Source organism: Amphibalanus amphitrite, unplaced genomic scaffold, assembly GCF_019059575.1.
Source record: "Amphibalanus amphitrite isolate SeventyFive unplaced genomic scaffold, NRLGWU_Aamphi_draft 000648F_arrow, whole genome shotgun sequence".
Lineage (NCBI taxonomy): Eukaryota > Metazoa > Arthropoda > Thecostraca > Balanomorpha > Balanidae > Amphibalanus > Amphibalanus amphitrite.
The window spans coordinates 224,679-242,551 of NW_024882142.1; the positions used below are offsets into that span (position 1 = coordinate 224,679).

Sequence of the window (17,873 nt, forward strand, 5' to 3'; positions counted from 1 at the left end):
ATCCAATTGTTCCATGAAGCCGATACGAGGGCGGGGAAGCGGAGCTCCTGCACTTCCTCTGACTTGACCTTTGACTTCGCTCCTGGGTCACATAGCGAGAAACGGCGTTTCAAACAGTCTTAACCCTCACCGGCCGAAGGGGATAGAGCAGGTGCCTATTTTCATGTTGGGGGGGGGAGCCTAAAATACCTGACATGATGCATATGAAACAGTGGCGTAGCTGGGGCTCTTAGGGGACACGTACCCCCCCCCCTCATTGGGTTCAAAGGGACCCTCGGGTCCGAGGGTCCCTGCGGCGCCATTTGACCGCTGAAGGTTAACGATGACCATATTTCGACTCAGAAGGGCCCCATGGGGTTCGTTAGAACACCTCATGGGCCCTAAATAGCCACACTAAGATCTCCATAAGAGCCCCAATCCGGCTTCTGAGGACCTCTTACGGCTTTAAGGGTCCCTCGGTGGTCTCCAAAGGCCCGTTACTGGCCTCTGAGAGTTCTTATTGGCCTATGAAGTATGAGGGGCCAGTTCTAGGGGCATTTCCCACATGTGATGGTCCCACACTTATTTTTCTGAGGGCCGCATAACGGGAACTTGAACTGTGGGGCCCTCGTCGGCGCCTATGATCGGCCCCCACCGGTGTCTCTGAGGGTTTCACACCCCCAACTCTGAGTGCCTACACCAGTGCCTATTAAAGCCCTATATCGGCGGCTCTGAGGACCCAACCAACACCTGCGCATCTAAAGGCCACCCACTGGTGACTTTTGAGGGCCCCACACCGGTGACTCTGAGAGCCCCACCGGCGTCTGACAGTAGGTACCATGCCGGTCTCTAAGTAAGGACCCCACAAAACTTCTTCTGCCGGCCTAAGGGCCCCTTGCCGGTCACTGAGAAGTGAGAACCCCCTGCCGGCTTGTAGAGGGTTCGCGTCAGCGGCTCTAAAGGCCCCACTCCCGTCTGTAACGGCTCCACACCAGCGTCTATGAGGGCCCACAGCAACGCCTGTAAGACTAAGGATCCTCACCGGCCTCTGAGAGAATCACAATAACACCTCCGAGCGCCCACACTGGCACCTGCATGACGGCCTCAGTACCAAGGCCATCTATAGAGTACCTCTGAAAGCCCCTTACCGGCGGCTCTGAGGGCCCTGCGCCGGTGATTCTGAGGGTGCTACCGATAACCGAAGGCACCACACCAGTCCTTAGTGTCGCTGAGCTTTTATCCCATACCGGCCTTCCGAGGGCGCCACGTAAGTGCACTCATTGCCCCACACCCCTGGCCCTCCCTCACACCCGGAGCGTGTAAACTGTGTTATGCCTATAGCAACGATTTTACCACCGTTGTCCGTTATGTGCATATTTCTCAAAGTTGACTCAAAGTGGTCCAGCATAAAATATGGTCTGCCAAACTTATGGCCAAGGTCAGGCCCAAACCAAAGCGGGATGACAATAGCAGATGTTGTCAAATCGATACTGTATCAACAGAAACAACTCAGATGGCAAGGAAAATGCCGTGTGTTGATGTTTAGATGTATAAAGGAAACAAGAAGGAAAGAAGTATGGAAAAGGGATGAAAGATCCTTTCTCGCTGCCTCAATGTTGAGGGGGCGCCACCCCCTCGGCTCTCCCCCCCCCCCTGTTCCCAGGTCTATGAGTCAAACAAACCCAAAATGCGAATCAAATAGGCCAAGGGGAATATCTCATATTTCCATGGGATATTTTAACAAAATTCTCAAGGTACAGACATTTTGTCGCTAGCGCATATGGCAGCACCGGAGCACCGATAGCCGCGCCATTTTTGTATGCGCGCGCTATAATAAGACCACGGTGGGCACGCGGTGGCTGCGCGGTGGTGTATATTAGGCACTGATATTAGGTATATCAAAACGGTATATAGGGCCTTGAACAAAACAATTGGTGTTTGAATGTATGAGGGGGCCTTACATGCATTCAAATTTTGAATTTCTGATATTTGATTAGATATTGCAGTCACCCCAGTTGCAGTTCTCTATATCAGTCCCACGCACAAGGGGGAAAAGCTCAAATTATTGAGCGCTCAAAAAATTGAGCGGGCCCCATTATGAAGGAATAGGCGAAACGATGGTATTTTACAATGCCTCTAGCGTCACACTACGGCAAATATTGTATCCAAATAAGGTATCAATGGCAAGAGAGAGCAACAAGGTTTCTTCTCGAACACTCGCCGTGATAATTTATATCGGTGTTTTTGGAAAGAAAATGCCCTAAATACGCTCAACTTTTTGAGCGCCACTTGTCGTTCGGGACCGCGATACTCAATAAATTGAGCGCCACGACAGACGACAGTCAGCTGGCGCTCAAAAAATTGAGTGCCGGCCAGCATCTACACTCAATTTATTGAGCCTTCTCCGTGACAGGTGAAGCCGGTACTGGCTGCCATTTTTGATGTTATGTTCGTTGAAATACGTTAAACTGAGTTGAAACAGAAATGCAGGAAGTTGAATGCTACGTGGTACCTAAACGTTTCACAAACCCATGGCATCATGTCACATTTTCCGCTAGTAGTTTTATCGGTCGCCTTTCGGATTCGGCACACCTCAAATAATTATACAGGGCTTGAATAATCCGTATGAATACTGTATTGATATTTTCTGACTGTACTGGGAGAAGGGAATACGTGATTACAGAAAGATATCCACACACGCTTGAATATTGGAGAATTATACAGGAAAACCTGTATTGCCACGGTTACAACTTACAAGGCCATCGCCCGCAAACAAACAAAAATACTATACAATGTGGGTTAGATTCACAAACATCATCAAGTGTGGAACACAGAGACGAGCAAAACAACATCACATTATCGCATGCCAGCCCGACCACATTGGAACCGGGTGACCTGCGACCGGAACCTGCGTCTTGCCAGCATACATCACAAAAGCAGGAGGCAGTGTCGTACTGCTTTGATCCAAAAAATGCCATATAACAAATGATATAAACGACCTAAGCTCGGACTAAGCTTATCATTTACCGGGGTTACATGAGCGATCCGTTCCAAATACGCACTACGCTAATGCGCATCAGCTCCCCACAAACGGATCTACGGCACCGGTTACATGAGACTAATTCGTTTTATCTACGTCAAACGGATCTTCTTTGGCTCACCCGGGCTGACTCCTCGACGGCCGGTAATTCGCATCACAAACGGAATAGGATTAGCGTACAGTCATGGCGCAGTTGTGGCATTTACCGGGACGACTGAGCTAAATTTTAAATACTTATATCATTTGATAGGCTCAAAAACATTTTAAATTAACATGAAATCAAAAAATGAAAACAAAGTTTTCTTGTTTTAAGTCAGTGGGCACTGATTCGCCATGCAGCGACAGCAGGGTGGTCAGAAAAAATTATCTATCAAAATATTTCATTCATTTTATTTCACATGCAAAGACTAAACCAAAATACCAACATTTTTTTCCTATTTTCTACGAGGCAGCCAATAAAAAAAATTGTTAGGTATTTTGCATTTTGACGCTTCCAGTCAGCAAAGAATAGTTCTTGTGAAATACGGCCCGAATCGTGTGCCTCGGACGTTTCGGTTACATGAGCGATCCGTTCCAAATACGCACTACGCTAATTCGCATCAGCTCCCCAAGAACGCATTCAGTGCACCGACTACATGAGCAAATTCGTATCAGTGACGTCAAACGGATCTAGTTTGGCTCTCGGCCCGATGCGCATTACAAACGGAATAGCATACAAATGTGGCGCACTTCCGTAGCAATAGAGGTGACTATATTAAAAATTTATTATCTTATGTCTTTTTTGCATTTAATCTGCTCAAAACATTCTCAATTAACTTAACAAAAAAAAGTTGAACATAAAGTTGTCTTGCTTTGACTCATTGGGCAATTGCCTCTCTTGATTCGTCTGTAGTGCTGTCAGAAAAATGTTTCAACTGAAATTATGTGGATATTTACTATTTGGTTTTCACTATATTTATTGTTGAAAACTTGGCAAAATACCGACATATTTTTTTAATATTATTTCAAAAGAAGAAAATGAAAAAAATACCTATTATTTTGCATTTTAATGTTTCTTTTTGCGAAGAAATAGTTCCTGTAATACGTATCTTGGTCCTATTCGCTTCTAAGCCTCTTTCTCAGCGGATTTTGTTCGGACCGCCGATTCGTATTAGCAGGTGGATACATGAGTCGGTAGTACGCTCCTGATTCGCATTAGCGGTGAATCCGATCGTGATACGTATTTGCTTTGCTCATGTAACCGCGGATCGGATCGCCGATTCGTACTAGCAGGTGGCTACATGAGTCGGTAATGCGTTCCTAATTCGAATTAGCGGCTAAATACGTATTTACTGTGCTCATGTAACCCCGATAATTATCAAATCCTTAACATGTAAAAGACGAATGGAAACATCGAGTCTCAGACCAGCAGTAGCAACCATCACAGTAGCAACATCACAAAGAACACGCGGCATTATCAGACAGCCGTTTTGTTATCGGGCTACAGGCGGCGACGGCGTGGTTGCAGACCAGCTGCGAGGTAGCGGCGTGCGGGCAAAAGGCGCGGGCACACCTCCATGTGGCCGTGCGGACAGTGCGCGGTCGGCGTCGCATAGTGGGCGGCATCGGGCTGTCCCGGGGCCGTCGAAGCCGCACAGGTTGTCGGCGCATGTGGGCGCGCGCGGTCACCACGGCCAGCTGCTCACCACCAGCACAGACTGCGCAGCGTCGCCGCTCCGCCGGCCAGAACACGCAGACAACCCTTCTTGCAGTCGCACAACACGTCGCCAAACTCATTCACCTGCTCCACCATGTTGTTGATGTCACCGAGTCGTTCAAGTTGTGGCTCGTGCCGTCGAGCATGACCTGCCCGATCGGACACGGGTCAGCGGCTTCTGCTCCAGCGAAGTCTTCATCTTGGTGACGTCTTGCTGATCTCCACAAAGGCTGCCAGAAAAAGAAAAGCTGTTTGGTGATCTCAAACGATTTTTTTCTTTATGCAGTGGAACAAAATGGAAAATATGTCATACAACAGGAACTAAAAAAAGATGCAGCCTAGGTCGTCTAAGAAATGGGTGCAACATTGATAAAATTCTTCCTTGAATGAATTCTACAAATGCTTTTGATAAAATGTGTGGTGATTATAAGGAGACCACTTTACTATAAAATTGCTCAGGATTCCCTATCTGGACCTGTCAAAAAATCCTGACTGCACACCAACAATGAGCATTAAATCCGAAACCTCTACCAGGTACCTAGGGATAGTTAAATTCTGATTCAGGAAAATATTTCACATCATACAAATAAAAACCTTTACTATATTGAAACTGAAAATGTGATGCCGATCCAGTGACCTAAGGGTCTCAAAGTATAATAATGAATTAATCTATTATAAATTTGGTGGTGACTGCCAACTGGCGTCTGGCAGCCTAGACCTTGAGGCTTGAAAGTGGCCTTCCTTTTCCGTTGACTCCGATCCTCCAGATGGAAATGATATAAAGGATCATTTTTATCTTATTTCAAATGAGCCAGTCAGCAAAGTGGCTATCCTGTTTCAGCATTCACACACACAATAGTTGACTGTCAGTCTGTCATGCTGTCAGTGTTGTGAAGTAACGAAGGAGTTGAGTTTTGTTTATTATAAATTGTGATGTTATGTAAAGGACTGGAAAATGAATGTGAAAACTATGGAAACATATTGGCAGAGTATTGTCACTTACTATCAGGACATATGGATAGAGAATACATTCAAATTAATAAGAAATGCCAAATATCAAGGTACTCAATCACTGATAGCAGTGGACTATCATATGTTTTAATGTCAATTATATGAAAGTTAAGACTGAAACTACCTTTTACTTCATCATACCTAATGAAAAATTGTGTGGAGAAAACATTCACAGCCTCTTTGAAGCACTTAGACCACTAAAAAACAAAAATTTTCACGTAAATATGTTGTGTTTCTCAAGATACCTATAAGAAACAGGTAGGTCCGATGTTTTGAGTAAAGCCCAAGTAAAGCCCTGGTGACGTCACTGACATTTCTTATATGGAGAATTTCGCCCATAAGGAAAATATTTTACATACGAAAATTTGTATTTCGTTAGGAAAAAATACATTCTATCAATTTCATCATGAAACTTGTATAATTTAATTAAAAAACTTGAAATCCTTTGAGTGCTTGTCCCAACCCCTGCTATACCTTTGGTCACGTGACTACCATGATAAACTTTACGTTTTGCAATGTTATGACTTAAACAGAAGCAATAAATGTTACAAGCGTATTATTTATGATGTTTTAGGCAGCAATCGTGTAATAGGTTTAGGTTTAGGTTTAGTCTCGTGAGCTGGTGTCAGACCAGGTCTGTTTGGTGCTCACATCATGACAAGACTTTCGGATCAGGTTGAGGAAACTGTGGCCCAGCGCAGCTTATCAAAGTTATTTTTGAAACTGTTGGTTGTTGAAGATTCAACCACTTCCTTGGGTAGCTGGTTCCACAAGTTTACTACTCGGTTTGAGAAGAACTTAAGTCTTGAAACATGTTTTGCCCTTTTCTTTACAAGCTTAAGTTCATGTCCTCTTGTTCTGCCCTGATTGTCACCTCAAAGAACTGCTCATGATTCACTTCTACTTTTCCAGTCAGGAGCTTGTAGGTCTCAATCATGTCACCTCTACGTATCCTGTCCTCGATACTGGGTAGTTTTAATGTACGGAGGCGATCCTCATACGACATATTTCTAATTGCCTTTACCAGTTTGGTTGCCCGTCTTTGCACCCGTTCCAGAGTCTTCATATCCTGGACAGTGTGTGGACCCACTGCCTGGATGCAGTATTCGAGATGGGGACGAACATAAGTGGTAAACAGTGACTTGAAATTTTTCACATCGATCCTGTCAAACGCATTCCTCAGGAGACGGAGGGCTGTCATTCCTCTGTTGGCTGCCCATTGACAGTGTCTACTTGGCTTTAAGTCATTTGAGACAAAGACTCCAAGGTCCTTCTCTATTTCGGTCTCTTGGAGCTTTACGACGGTGTCATTGGCGTCCTTCATAAAGTAGTCTGTCCTTAAATTGTCCGTTCCACAGTGCATTATCTTGCATTTTCCAGGATTGAGTTTCAAGAGCCAATCCTTTGACCAATCACTCAGTACATTCAGGTCTTCTTGCAGCCTGAGAGGATCATGACTGTCTTGTAAAGTACTGTAAATCTTTATGTCATCAGCAAACATCTTTACTTTACTCTTCAACAGGCTCGGTATTTCATTTACATAGACGAGAAACAGGATTGGGCCCAGTACTGAGCCCTGGGGGACTCCGCTGGTCACTTGACCCCAGTCAGAAGCCCCTTTTCCCACTACTACTTGTTGTTCTCGTCCATGTAGGAAGTCACTGATATACTTCCCTGAACTCCATAACTGTACAACTTGGCTGCGAGTCTTCTGTGTGGGACGCTATCGAATGCTTTCTGGAAATCCAAGTAGAGTATATCCAGCCCGAGTCCTTCATCTATTCCTCTTGTCCATTCTTCAAGCACCTCCAGCAAATTTGACTGACATGACTTGCCTTTCCTGAAACCATGCTGATGATTTGACAATAGATCTTTTTCTTCGAAGTGACGCATTAACACCTGTTTAACAATTTTCTCCATAACCTTACACACCTGTGAGGTGAGACTTACGGGTCTGTAGTTTCCCGGCTCACTTTTTGATCCCTTCTTATATATTGGCACTACTCTTGCTCTTTTCCATTCTTGTGGGAGGCGTCCTTCTTCTAGGGTCTTGTTGAATAGCCTGGCAAGAGGTAGTGCCAGCTCATCTGCACATTTCTTAAGTATAATGCTTGGGATACCATCCGGTCCGGCTGATTTGTTCGTGTTTTGTCTTTCAAGCTCTTTCTTTACCATTATCTCAGTCACTTCAATATTTTCTATGGTATTATCTGCATCCACCCTGGCATGACATAGTGGAATTGCATCTCCAGGTTCTGTTACAAACACTGATGTAAAGTATTTTTGAAGAACATCTGCTGTTTCCTTCTCGGTTTCAGTAAGTCCCCTTTCACTTTTTAGTGCTTGTATTACAGGTCTTGTTGTATGCTGCATGCGAATATACTTGTGCAGTTTCTTGGGGTCTTCTTTGATGCTGCTTAGCAATGATCTTTCATATTTATACCTTGTCTCTCTTATCAAGGTCGTTGTCTTATTCCTCTGTGTGGCATACCTCTTATAGTCCTCCTCTGATCTTGTTTCACAATATTTCTTGAATGTTTTGTGCTTGAGTTTGATTGACTTGATTATCTGCTTGCTCCACCATGGTGCTGTCTTTCTGTTGGTTCTCTTTTTGTGCAATGGTACATTTGCCTTCAGGCTTGTCTCTAGTGCATTTTTAATACCGCTCCACATGACTTCTACCCCAGCAGATTCCAGAAATCCCCAGTCTACTTCTCTTAGTGACTCCTTAATTTTCTCAAAGTTAGCTTTGGCAAAGTTCCGTTTGGTACAAGTTTCAAATGTCTTGTCTGCATCAGAAAATTGGTAGTTCCAAGTCAGAACTGCGTGGTCACTTTTTCCAAGTGGATCTTCTGTGTTAACTACATCAATTGCATTTGAGTCATTTGTGAAAACTAAATCTAGTCTGGATGGAACCTGACCCATTCTGAAGCGTGTAGGGCCACTGACATGTTGACATAAGTACAAGTCATTCATGGTTCTCATGAACTGGGATTGGTCAGAGTCATCTGGGCCTTCCACCGTCCCATTTTCCCAATCTATGTGAGCGAAGTTAAAGTCTCCCAGAATCATTACTTTCCTGGCATGTACTTGAGGAACAGCCTTCAACGTCTCCAAAAGTTTTTCATTATCTTCATGGGTATTACTCGGGGACCTGTAAATTAGCCCGACAAGTAGGTTATCATGCTTGCCCAATCTGATGGTGCACCAGACAGCTTCAACATCTCCATGCTTTGTTTCACTAAGTTCCTTACACTCTTGGACTTCCCAACTCTCCTTAACCAAGATCATCACACCTCCTCCTTTCTGTAATCCTTTTCTGTTTTTGCGGAACGCTTCATGGTAACCTGGAAAGGCTATATCTTCTTTTTGCCAGATTTCTGTTATGCCAACAATGTCAGGCTTTGCACTGTCAATTTTCACCCTCAGCTCACCCAGCTTATTCCTTAAACTGTTTGCATTTGTATACATGCATGATAGGTGACCTGTTTTCCTACTTGAGTTAATACCTGTCCCGAGGGACAACCTTTCCCCGAAAGATTCGATGAGTTTCTCTTCCTTTCTCTGCCAGTTCTTCCCTTAGTTTTCTCTGTATTTCCCTTTCTTCTGGGGTCTGGTCTCGTGAGAGATAAATGTTGCTGAAGCCAACTTTAGACAGATCCCATCTTTTCCTCATAAGGGCTTCAACCTCTTCCTTCTTCTTCAGGCCCACAAGCATTAGCCTCGGTCTTGGTTCTGCAGCTCCATCCTCCGAGATCTTCTTCTTTCCCAGCCTGTAAACCTTTTCGATCTCCATCTGCACATTGTCACCCAGGAGAGCTTCCACTATGTTGTGGAAACTATCTGAGTCATATTTCTTCCGCTCTGACGGCTCTTTTGCCTGACTCTCGGGTACATTGTGGATAATCAAGTTCAACTCCCTGCCTTCTTTATCTTCCTTCTTTTCTACAATTCTTTTGAGCTCTTGGGTGCTCTTTTGTAGCTCTAGCTGAATCTTTGGCATTGACTGCACAATTTCACTGTGCTCTTTGAGAGCCTTCTCAACCCCAACCTTTTGGTCACTGAGCTTCGATGTTACTATCTTTTCTACTGAGCTGATTTTTTCCTCTACCATCTTGCTTCGCTCTACTTCCGAACTGACAGTCTCTAGGACTCCCATGATTTTTCCCTCCATCTTGTCGATCTTTGCTTCAATTTTTTTGCTCATTTTCAGAGTGTCCATGAAGTTTGGCCTGCAGTTTTCACATAGCCAAATGAAGTCGTAGTTTGTCAGAGCTAGAAAAGCCTCTACTGTTAGCCCCTGGCACTTTGGATGATACCATTCCTCACAGAGGTCACAACTCACTGAGTCCTCCCCATCCATGATAATAACCCCACATACCTTTTTTCCACCCTTGCAGACAAACTTCGTTGGCTTTACCTTTGGCGCCTTCCCTCTTTGCACTCCCACTTCACTGTCTTGCTTTTCTTGATTTTCCTTCTCATCTTGCTTCAATTGTGACGCAGTGGAGCCAGTCCTGGCTCGCGTAGCCTTTGCACTAGACATGTTTACAGAAGTAAATCTGCCTCTATGTTTGGTCTTAGATTTGTCTCTACTGTTTCAATATTGACAAGCTGATCTCAAAATTCAAAATTTTGTGAACCTTTTTATAGTTTCAATACTTCATCATTCTGTCAATACACTTCTTGCTAAATACTTCTCAGTACTTGGTGTTCAACACTGCTACTGGGACCACAGCGTGGCGAATTCGGCGCACGTCCGGACTGGGCGAGGAGGGGAGAGGAAGTGGAAGAGGAAGTTTATCAATATGAAGTTTTAATTTTTGTTGCAACGGATTGAGAATAATTATTTCAGCCAATTTCAGCCTCAACTCCTATCACTATACACACGCGCACAAGCCACAACACCCGCGCGAAAAAAAAAAAATAACATCCTTGAATTATATACATTCTGCTTAAAAGAGGTCACGTGATGCTACCAGATTGTGCTCGGACAGCATTTTCTTAAACTTCGATTTTGAGTACTTTTCACCTTCATTGAGTCCTAATAACGGACGTTTTTAGTTATAAAATGAAGCAATGAATCTATTGAGGGCAAAATTTAATCATTTTTGCACTTTCAAGCCGGGCTATCCTGGCATGAACTTCGGCCGGTTTGTGTGTGAAGCCTATGGTGAAGGGAAAACTTCACGCCCGGCTGACGTCACAGACCTCGGCTACCAAATCGTGTCCGGTGGGGGTCGGTGTTTCTTTCCCTCAAAACATCATATCGGATGGCGCCACTTTCGTCGACAGTTACTTATCTGCACGCAAATCGAGGAAAACGTGAATTGATTGACGTTTACGTGTTTCCAAATTTAAAATCACAGCATATTCAAACTTTTTAGTGTACCTTTTAATATCTAAATATAACTAAAACGATAAAAACTTACCTTCAACACAAGGACGACGACAACCACGCGACCGGAGACGTCGCGACGAAATAAACAAAACGGCGCCGCCAAATGAAAAATATTCTCCGATATGGGTGATGTGAAACAAGATCAGTAGGCGGAACTATGGTCATGAGTACCCAAATATAGGAACGTCCCCATTTTTGGGAACGGAGTTCCCAAATATGGGAACGGGCGTTCCCATTTATGAGAACGGAAGGCAATTTTTCGGCCGTTCGCCCACTAAAACTCAAAAGTGCATCACGTCTCAAAAAAGTGCACGCTGATTTAAGTATCTACTAAATCTCCATAAAGTTATCTTTAATCTGACCGTGGAACAAGGAAATTGACCGTGGAATGATATTTTTAATGATTTTTTTAAAAATGACAGAATGGTGGAAATATGGGTTATACGACATTTAACATGCAATTTTAAGGAAAATGAAGCATTTTTTACATTTTGAGGTCAAGTTCAATAATTTTCGCCTGGTTATGAAGTTTCATTCTAGCGACACCAGATGCTGACATATGCAAGCGAACACGCGGACAGTCCCGAGGTAATATTGTTGACTTTTGGTGTCGGGGCGATCGACCGCGTGGAACGTCAGTGATTTTACCGAACTACTGTTGTAAACTCAGTTTCAGTGGTTTAAAATCATTCAGCTGTATTTTATCAGCCCTGAAAGACATATTTTATTTGGATGCTAGCTGTTTAGCGTTGTTTTATAAGCAGCGTCATGAGCGTGGTTTTTGTCTTCGGCGTTTCTAAGCATGATCGTTTGGGGGGATTTTCTCTGATATAGGTCGCTCTGTGTGGCTTATTTATAATTTTCATGATGATTTCGATCATACCTCGTGCCCATCCTACCAGGCCTTTTGCCACTTAAACTCATTAAGAAAGGAAAAAACTAGATTTTCATTGGGACTAGGTGTTTTGAGGGTGTAACATATTCAGCGTTCCCATTTTTGGATACTTCTTGTGCTCGTCAACTCTCGGTGATTAGCAGACAGGTGCTTGACATGTCTCCACCCTCGGCGCGGACGGTGGATATAGGTATGGAAGACCTTGTTGAACATCGCTGAGCGTTGTGGATTACGTAATCCTGCAGAGGGGGGCGTGCCCGCTGCGAGATCGACGGGAATAAAAGCGCAGAAGACCGGGCGAAACATGCAACGGTCTTGCCGGAAAGGTCATCTGATGATTGTTGCGTTAACAATAATTTGCGGCGTTGGACGTGATGCTTGTTAATGAAAAGAGCCCCTGAAAGGCGTCGGTGAAATCGTTCCCAATTTTGGGTACGCCGTTCCCATAATAAGGAACGCTTGCAGCGCCAGTGTACGAGAGCGTTCCCAAATTTGGGCTCGCGGCCCGGGTGATGGACTGCTTTAGAAATAGGGTAACGATTTGAAACTACGATGGGCCTTACAATATCAAACTCTTTCCCAACAATATTGAGACAACTATCAGGCGGTTCACGATCGTTTTATATTTTTTGGACGTCATTTAACAGTTCTTTTTCTTGTTTAAAATAATGCCTACATGGCGTTCCCATATTTGGGTTTATCGTTCCCAAACATGGGAACGAAAATGCGTTCCCGAAAATGGGTACGCTTGACCATAGTTCCGCCTACTGAGATACCTATAAGAAACATGTGAAATTGAGTCGCAATCATTTTGGGTAGTATGAAAAATGCTCTTTCCAACAGAACCCTAGTAAAAAACGTGAATGGACAAAAAATAACTTTTATTTCGACATAAATATTGGCCTGTTTTTAAGGCATCCTGGTATGCCGTAAGATTTCGACCTAGAAATTGGTGTTCCCCCAATCATTGAAGCTTGAGCAGTGAAAAATATGAAAGCCTAATCTGTTTTGCATCATTAGTGATTCTCCTAGGGTGTTGCCATTTCTCCCTAGGTGTTGCGAGTTGCTTTTGCAAAACGTGTTCCTGAAACGGCTCAATTTTTTGAGCCCTCAGCATTACGCCTATGGGAGCCTCTGACGTCACACGCTCAATAACCGAAGGTTTGTTGTCAATAGTTAAAACACTATTCTTTAGAATTGTGTTTTTCTATTGAAAAACAAATCTGAGTTCCCTGACAATTTGGCAAAAGCTGCCTGAGATCAGTACAACTTGATGCTCTTGAAAACGGCTGGTCCAAAAATTCTGATTTTTTCAGGATTTCTAGTGGGCCAGGTGATCTACGTTCTGGTATGGGTCTCCCCTCCGCGGACCATCTGGTGCACGTGCCACGTGACTTTAAAAATTCCCGTGTTAAGCCAATGGGGAAAATGAAAAAATGCGTTCCACGGCAGATTGCTCGAAAACGATCCAAACGACCCCCCATTTTCTTACATGCGGATCAACCACCATTCGGTGCACTACCCATGGGTATGTCGCAAAGTGGCCGGAAAAGTCCAGAACCACGTGCCACGTGCCGTTGAAAATGACCCTGCACACCGGAAATTGGGACTTTTGGTCATTTCGGCGCACCCATGATGCATACTATGGCGTGGGTGACCAAACAATGGGTGTCATCCGGTCGGCAACTGTTTAAGGTGTCGTCCAGTGGGCCAAAGTGGTAGTTTCAAACTTTTGGGATCCACCATTCTGGGGATTCTTTTTGACAATATACTTACGTTTCTTGGCGCAATGTTCATTCCACCCAGCCGGTCGTCAATGCGTTAGATGACCCAAATGACGATTGACCTGAAGGAAGTTGGGGGCGAGGAACACGCACGTGCCATCCGTTTTTTAATCGGGCGCTTTCATCTAGGAGATTTTTGCAGATACGTCAATGCGTTAGATGACCCAAATGACGATTGACCTGAAGGAAGTTGGGGGCGAGGAACACGCACGTGCCATCCGTTTTTTAATCGGGCGCTTTCATCTAGGAGATTTTTGCAGATATCTTTTTGATTTGTGAAAATGACCAGCCTAGCGGTATGCCAGCCGCTGATAAATTATTATCTTGCTGCGGCCGGGCGCTTATTTGCGGTGTTTGCGTTTGGCGGCTGGCGGGCGACTTTTAGTCGTTTTCGGTTAGCAGTTAGCGTCGGTGCGGTGCGGGCGGTTTTATTTTTTCGGCGTTTCGGCGTTTTTTTCTGTGTGGTTTGCGGCGGTCGGGTGATTTTTTTGCCGTTTGCGTTGGCTTTTCGGGCGTGCGTTTTACACGTTTTGCGGTGTTTACGTTTTGCGGCGGGCGGGCGTTTTGTGTTTTTTGCGGTGTTTGTCTTTGGCGGCGGGCGGGCGGGCGGGCGATGCGGGCGGTTTTCTTTTTTTGCGTCGTTTGCGGTGTTAAATTTGTTTGCGGTTGGCGGCCGCTTTTTCGTTTTTTTGCGGTGCTTTTTTTTGGCGGCGGGCGGGCGATTTTCAGGCGTTTTCGGTTGGCGGTTAGCGGGCGTGCGATGCGGGCGGTTTTATTGTTTTGCGGCGTTTTTGCGTTTTTTTATTTGCGGTTTGCGGCGGGCGTTTGTTTATTTTTTGCGACCTTTGCGTTGGCGTTTCGGGCGTGCGTTTTGCGGTGTTTGCGTTTTGCGGCGGGCGGGCGTTTTTCACAATTCAAAGTTCAAACCTTCGGGCCACAGCGCTCCTCGAAAAGCGCTGCCCTCGTATTTTGAGCGCTCAATAATTTGAGCTTTTCCCCCTTGTGCGTGGGACTGATATAGGTACCGTGAGTCACCCCAAAGTTTTGAACATCAGAGTAATGTGCTCAAGTAGCTCAATGAAACGTTCTTGTCAAAACTGTTCTAATTCATTATCATTATTGATAAGTGATAACTGCTCCCTAGTACCTACCATAACTTAAGGTAGTTGTAAGAGCATCCACGCACCTTTATGCCTTTTGACTTAGGCATATGACTGTGACTATTAAGTTTCTGTTTCTGTCGTTTCTGTCATAGTTGGATTGGTATTACCATTAACAATAAATAGGCACATTATCATCAATTGAGGGCAAATTAATTGCTTCCAAAATCTAAAAGAAAGACACTGGCATTGGTTACTGAAACCACCCTCTGAAAGCATCCTGTGATTGTAATAACTTAAACTGTGGTCTGTGAATTATATACACAGCAGCTTTAGCTTTGTCAGATTTCGTAAGTTATCCAAAGAACAGTGGTTAGGAAGCCATATTTTTCATTTACTGCTTGTTGCCAGTAATGCTAGACAATATATATAAAAATCAATATGGCAGGTCCCTTGGCCACTGCATACTCCAGAAGATGTAGGTAATTCATAATTACTTCAGGTAACAGGGGACCAAGAAAGGTGCTGCCCAAGTACCTACTTCCTTAGTTTTGTTGAAATCAAATCCTTCGTGTTAAGCCACATAGTTCCCTTTTGCTGAACTGCGTGAACCTATGACAGAGCTGGGCAGTGGGCAATAGGTATAATGCAATTCCAAATCCAGCTTACCAAGTAAAAGCTGTACAGTCAGAAATTTTCATTCATTGCCAGCTTGAACAGTGTGATGATGATGAGTCAGGTTGAACAAGGGTGAACCCTGATATAATGTTTATATTTCAGTTGTAAACGCAACATTCAATGCTCAAGACATTATGGGAGCCAAGCCAAAAAAGTTCTCCAACTCTGCCACAAAATGGGACAAGCATGCTTGGTTGGCAACATCTCAGCACAAAGATACAAGTCTGGCAACCTTTGTGTCTCCAATATGTGATATAAAAATAGCTGCTTGTAAAGCTGGGCTGCATAGTATTTCTTGGGAGATGGGAGACCCCTGTGATGAGTTAAAGGCGAGGTAAGTCTACTTGCAGGTCTGGTTTTTATACTAAATCACATTTTATTTTTGAGGGATTGTTTTGACTACTTATCTATCCTAGTGCTAATGTAGTCCACGAACTGAATTGTGTTTGTTAGAGATTTTAATGCTTAGCGTGATGATGGTACCGAACTAAACTCTAGGATATGTGATACAATATGCGAGGATAATGACCAGAACTAAAGTACGGCTGAATTTTTATTAATTCAATGCCGTCAAAGCGGTCATTTTATTTATATGCCGCCCAATGCCCTTGGCCGACATAGATAAGGCATTGTGTTAAATGTGTACCTTGTAAGTGTTGACAACATTCTTGCTGCTGGTCACTTCTGGGAAGGCCATTTGATCTGTTTGGCCAGGGATGGGTCCGGTATTATGTGTAATTGGCAGGTTCCCCCGAATAAGTATGTTCTGGATTGCAGGGAAGTCTGGGGAGACGTGACCAGCCACAGCGGACCGAACTGCCAGCACATCGAGGAGGCCGCACAGTGGCTGAGGTCGTTCTTCAGGAACCCCCACCAACGGACGCCGGCGCCGAAGCTTTGCTATGGTCAAGTTAAAGGTAATGAAGTTCCATGGCTTACCGTGTCGTGTTGTTTTAAAGGGCCTCGTTTCCTCCTTCCAAAATGAAGTCTCAGGAATCCACGTTGTCTCGAGAGGGGATTGCCAACCTGGTAGATCGGTTAATCTAAGGAATGGTCAAACTGTAGAGGTGTTCTCGATATTCAGGAGCAGAATATTGAAAAGCATTAGTAGCAGAAAAAAGGTATGGTCAACACTAATAAAAATATTTTCACTTTCCGTAGCGGTGTCGTGTATCCCAATATGGGAAAAATTAAAGGATGAAGTTGGTCTCGGTGAAACCATCTCCTATGGTCAACTGGCCGCGCTGTGTGGAAATCCAAGTAAGTACGGACCACATGTTTAATTTTGAAAGAAAGTCTAGTATCTATGATACGAGTAAAGCTTGATAAGTTCAAGAGGGTATCAAGGTAAATCGGTCACATTCACGCCCATTGAAGTACCTACATAGTCCAACATAATTTGATGGATTGTGAACTGACTATAACTCCATTCTAAGAAGCTATACCAAAGTTTATCATAATCGACCTAGCCACCAGGCTACGTGCGCATTAACTGTAGACTTCGCATTACATCTCCGCGACCGGGTCGCGTTAAACTAATCCCAGGGGATTGTAAGTTGAGGAGGAATTAGTCGGGACTCTCCAGTGCCGGACGGGGGCAGGGGCGCGGCGCCTTTCGGGTTAAATGAAACCTTGGAGCCTGCACCCGACACCCGTTCCCTGGATCACGAGCTGCTGACAGAGCGCCGCGTTACAGAAGCCAGCCGGCACGTCGGCTACGCGATGGGCCACAACAGCTTCGGACTGGTGGTGCCGTGCCACCGCGTGGTGACGGCCGGAGGGGCGCTGGGCAACTACTGCCGCGGCCGCAAGAACCCGCTCAAGGTGTGGCTGCACGAGCACGAGCGGGCGCCGCCGTCAGCCGAGCCGGCCAAACGGTGAACGCCGGCGAGCGGGATACTGGTCTCGGTCAGAGGCAAATCGTCACCCATCAGACACGCCGATTGGACCCGAAGGCACACAATGTGTTGGTCCGCTAACGTGAAGCGATGTGTGCTGTGGAACGTGTATTATTGTGATATTCACGTGTATTGTGTGCGCTGTGACCAGATGTGCCATTGCTGCTGCTCTTGTAAAGGCTAAGATACAACGTGTTTCACTTTTGAAAGAAGGCTTTTGTTTAATACATAATTTTATGAAACCATCTTGTAAACATCAACTCAATTATGTACATTATATGGCATGTCAGAACACTGCGCAGCAACCGTGCGCAAAGTACCCATCAAGACCTAGCCAGCAAACGCCACTTCTGTGCCATCCGTCAGACACGGAGACGGCGAGTCAACATGG

General features: G+C 44.8%; 1 protein-coding gene across 11 annotated transcripts; it reads left to right on the forward strand.

The window, feature by feature from the left end:
* Positions 1–1,799: 1,799 nt before the first annotated feature.
* LOC122363935 (methylated-DNA--protein-cysteine methyltransferase-like) lies at positions 1,800–17,724 on the forward strand. 11 transcript variants are annotated; one of them, XM_043333793.1, is made up of 5 exons: positions 1,800–1,823; positions 15,687–15,918; positions 16,362–16,501; positions 16,746–16,844; positions 17,281–17,724. In XM_043333793.1, exons 2-5 carry the CDS (start codon positions 15,719–15,721, stop codon positions 17,463–17,465), a joined length of 624 nt encoding a protein of 207 aa, XP_043189728.1. In that variant the 5' UTR covers positions 1,800–1,823; positions 15,687–15,718; the 3' UTR covers positions 17,466–17,724. The 11 variants fall into 11 exon arrangements, with proteins under 11 accessions (XP_043189728.1, XP_043189731.1, XP_043189721.1 ...); XM_043333786.1 differs by lacking the exon at positions 1,800–1,823 and adding an exon at positions 1,848–1,859; XM_043333795.1 differs by lacking the exon at positions 1,800–1,823 and adding an exon at positions 1,866–1,885.
* Positions 17,725–17,873: the final 149 nt, after the last annotated feature.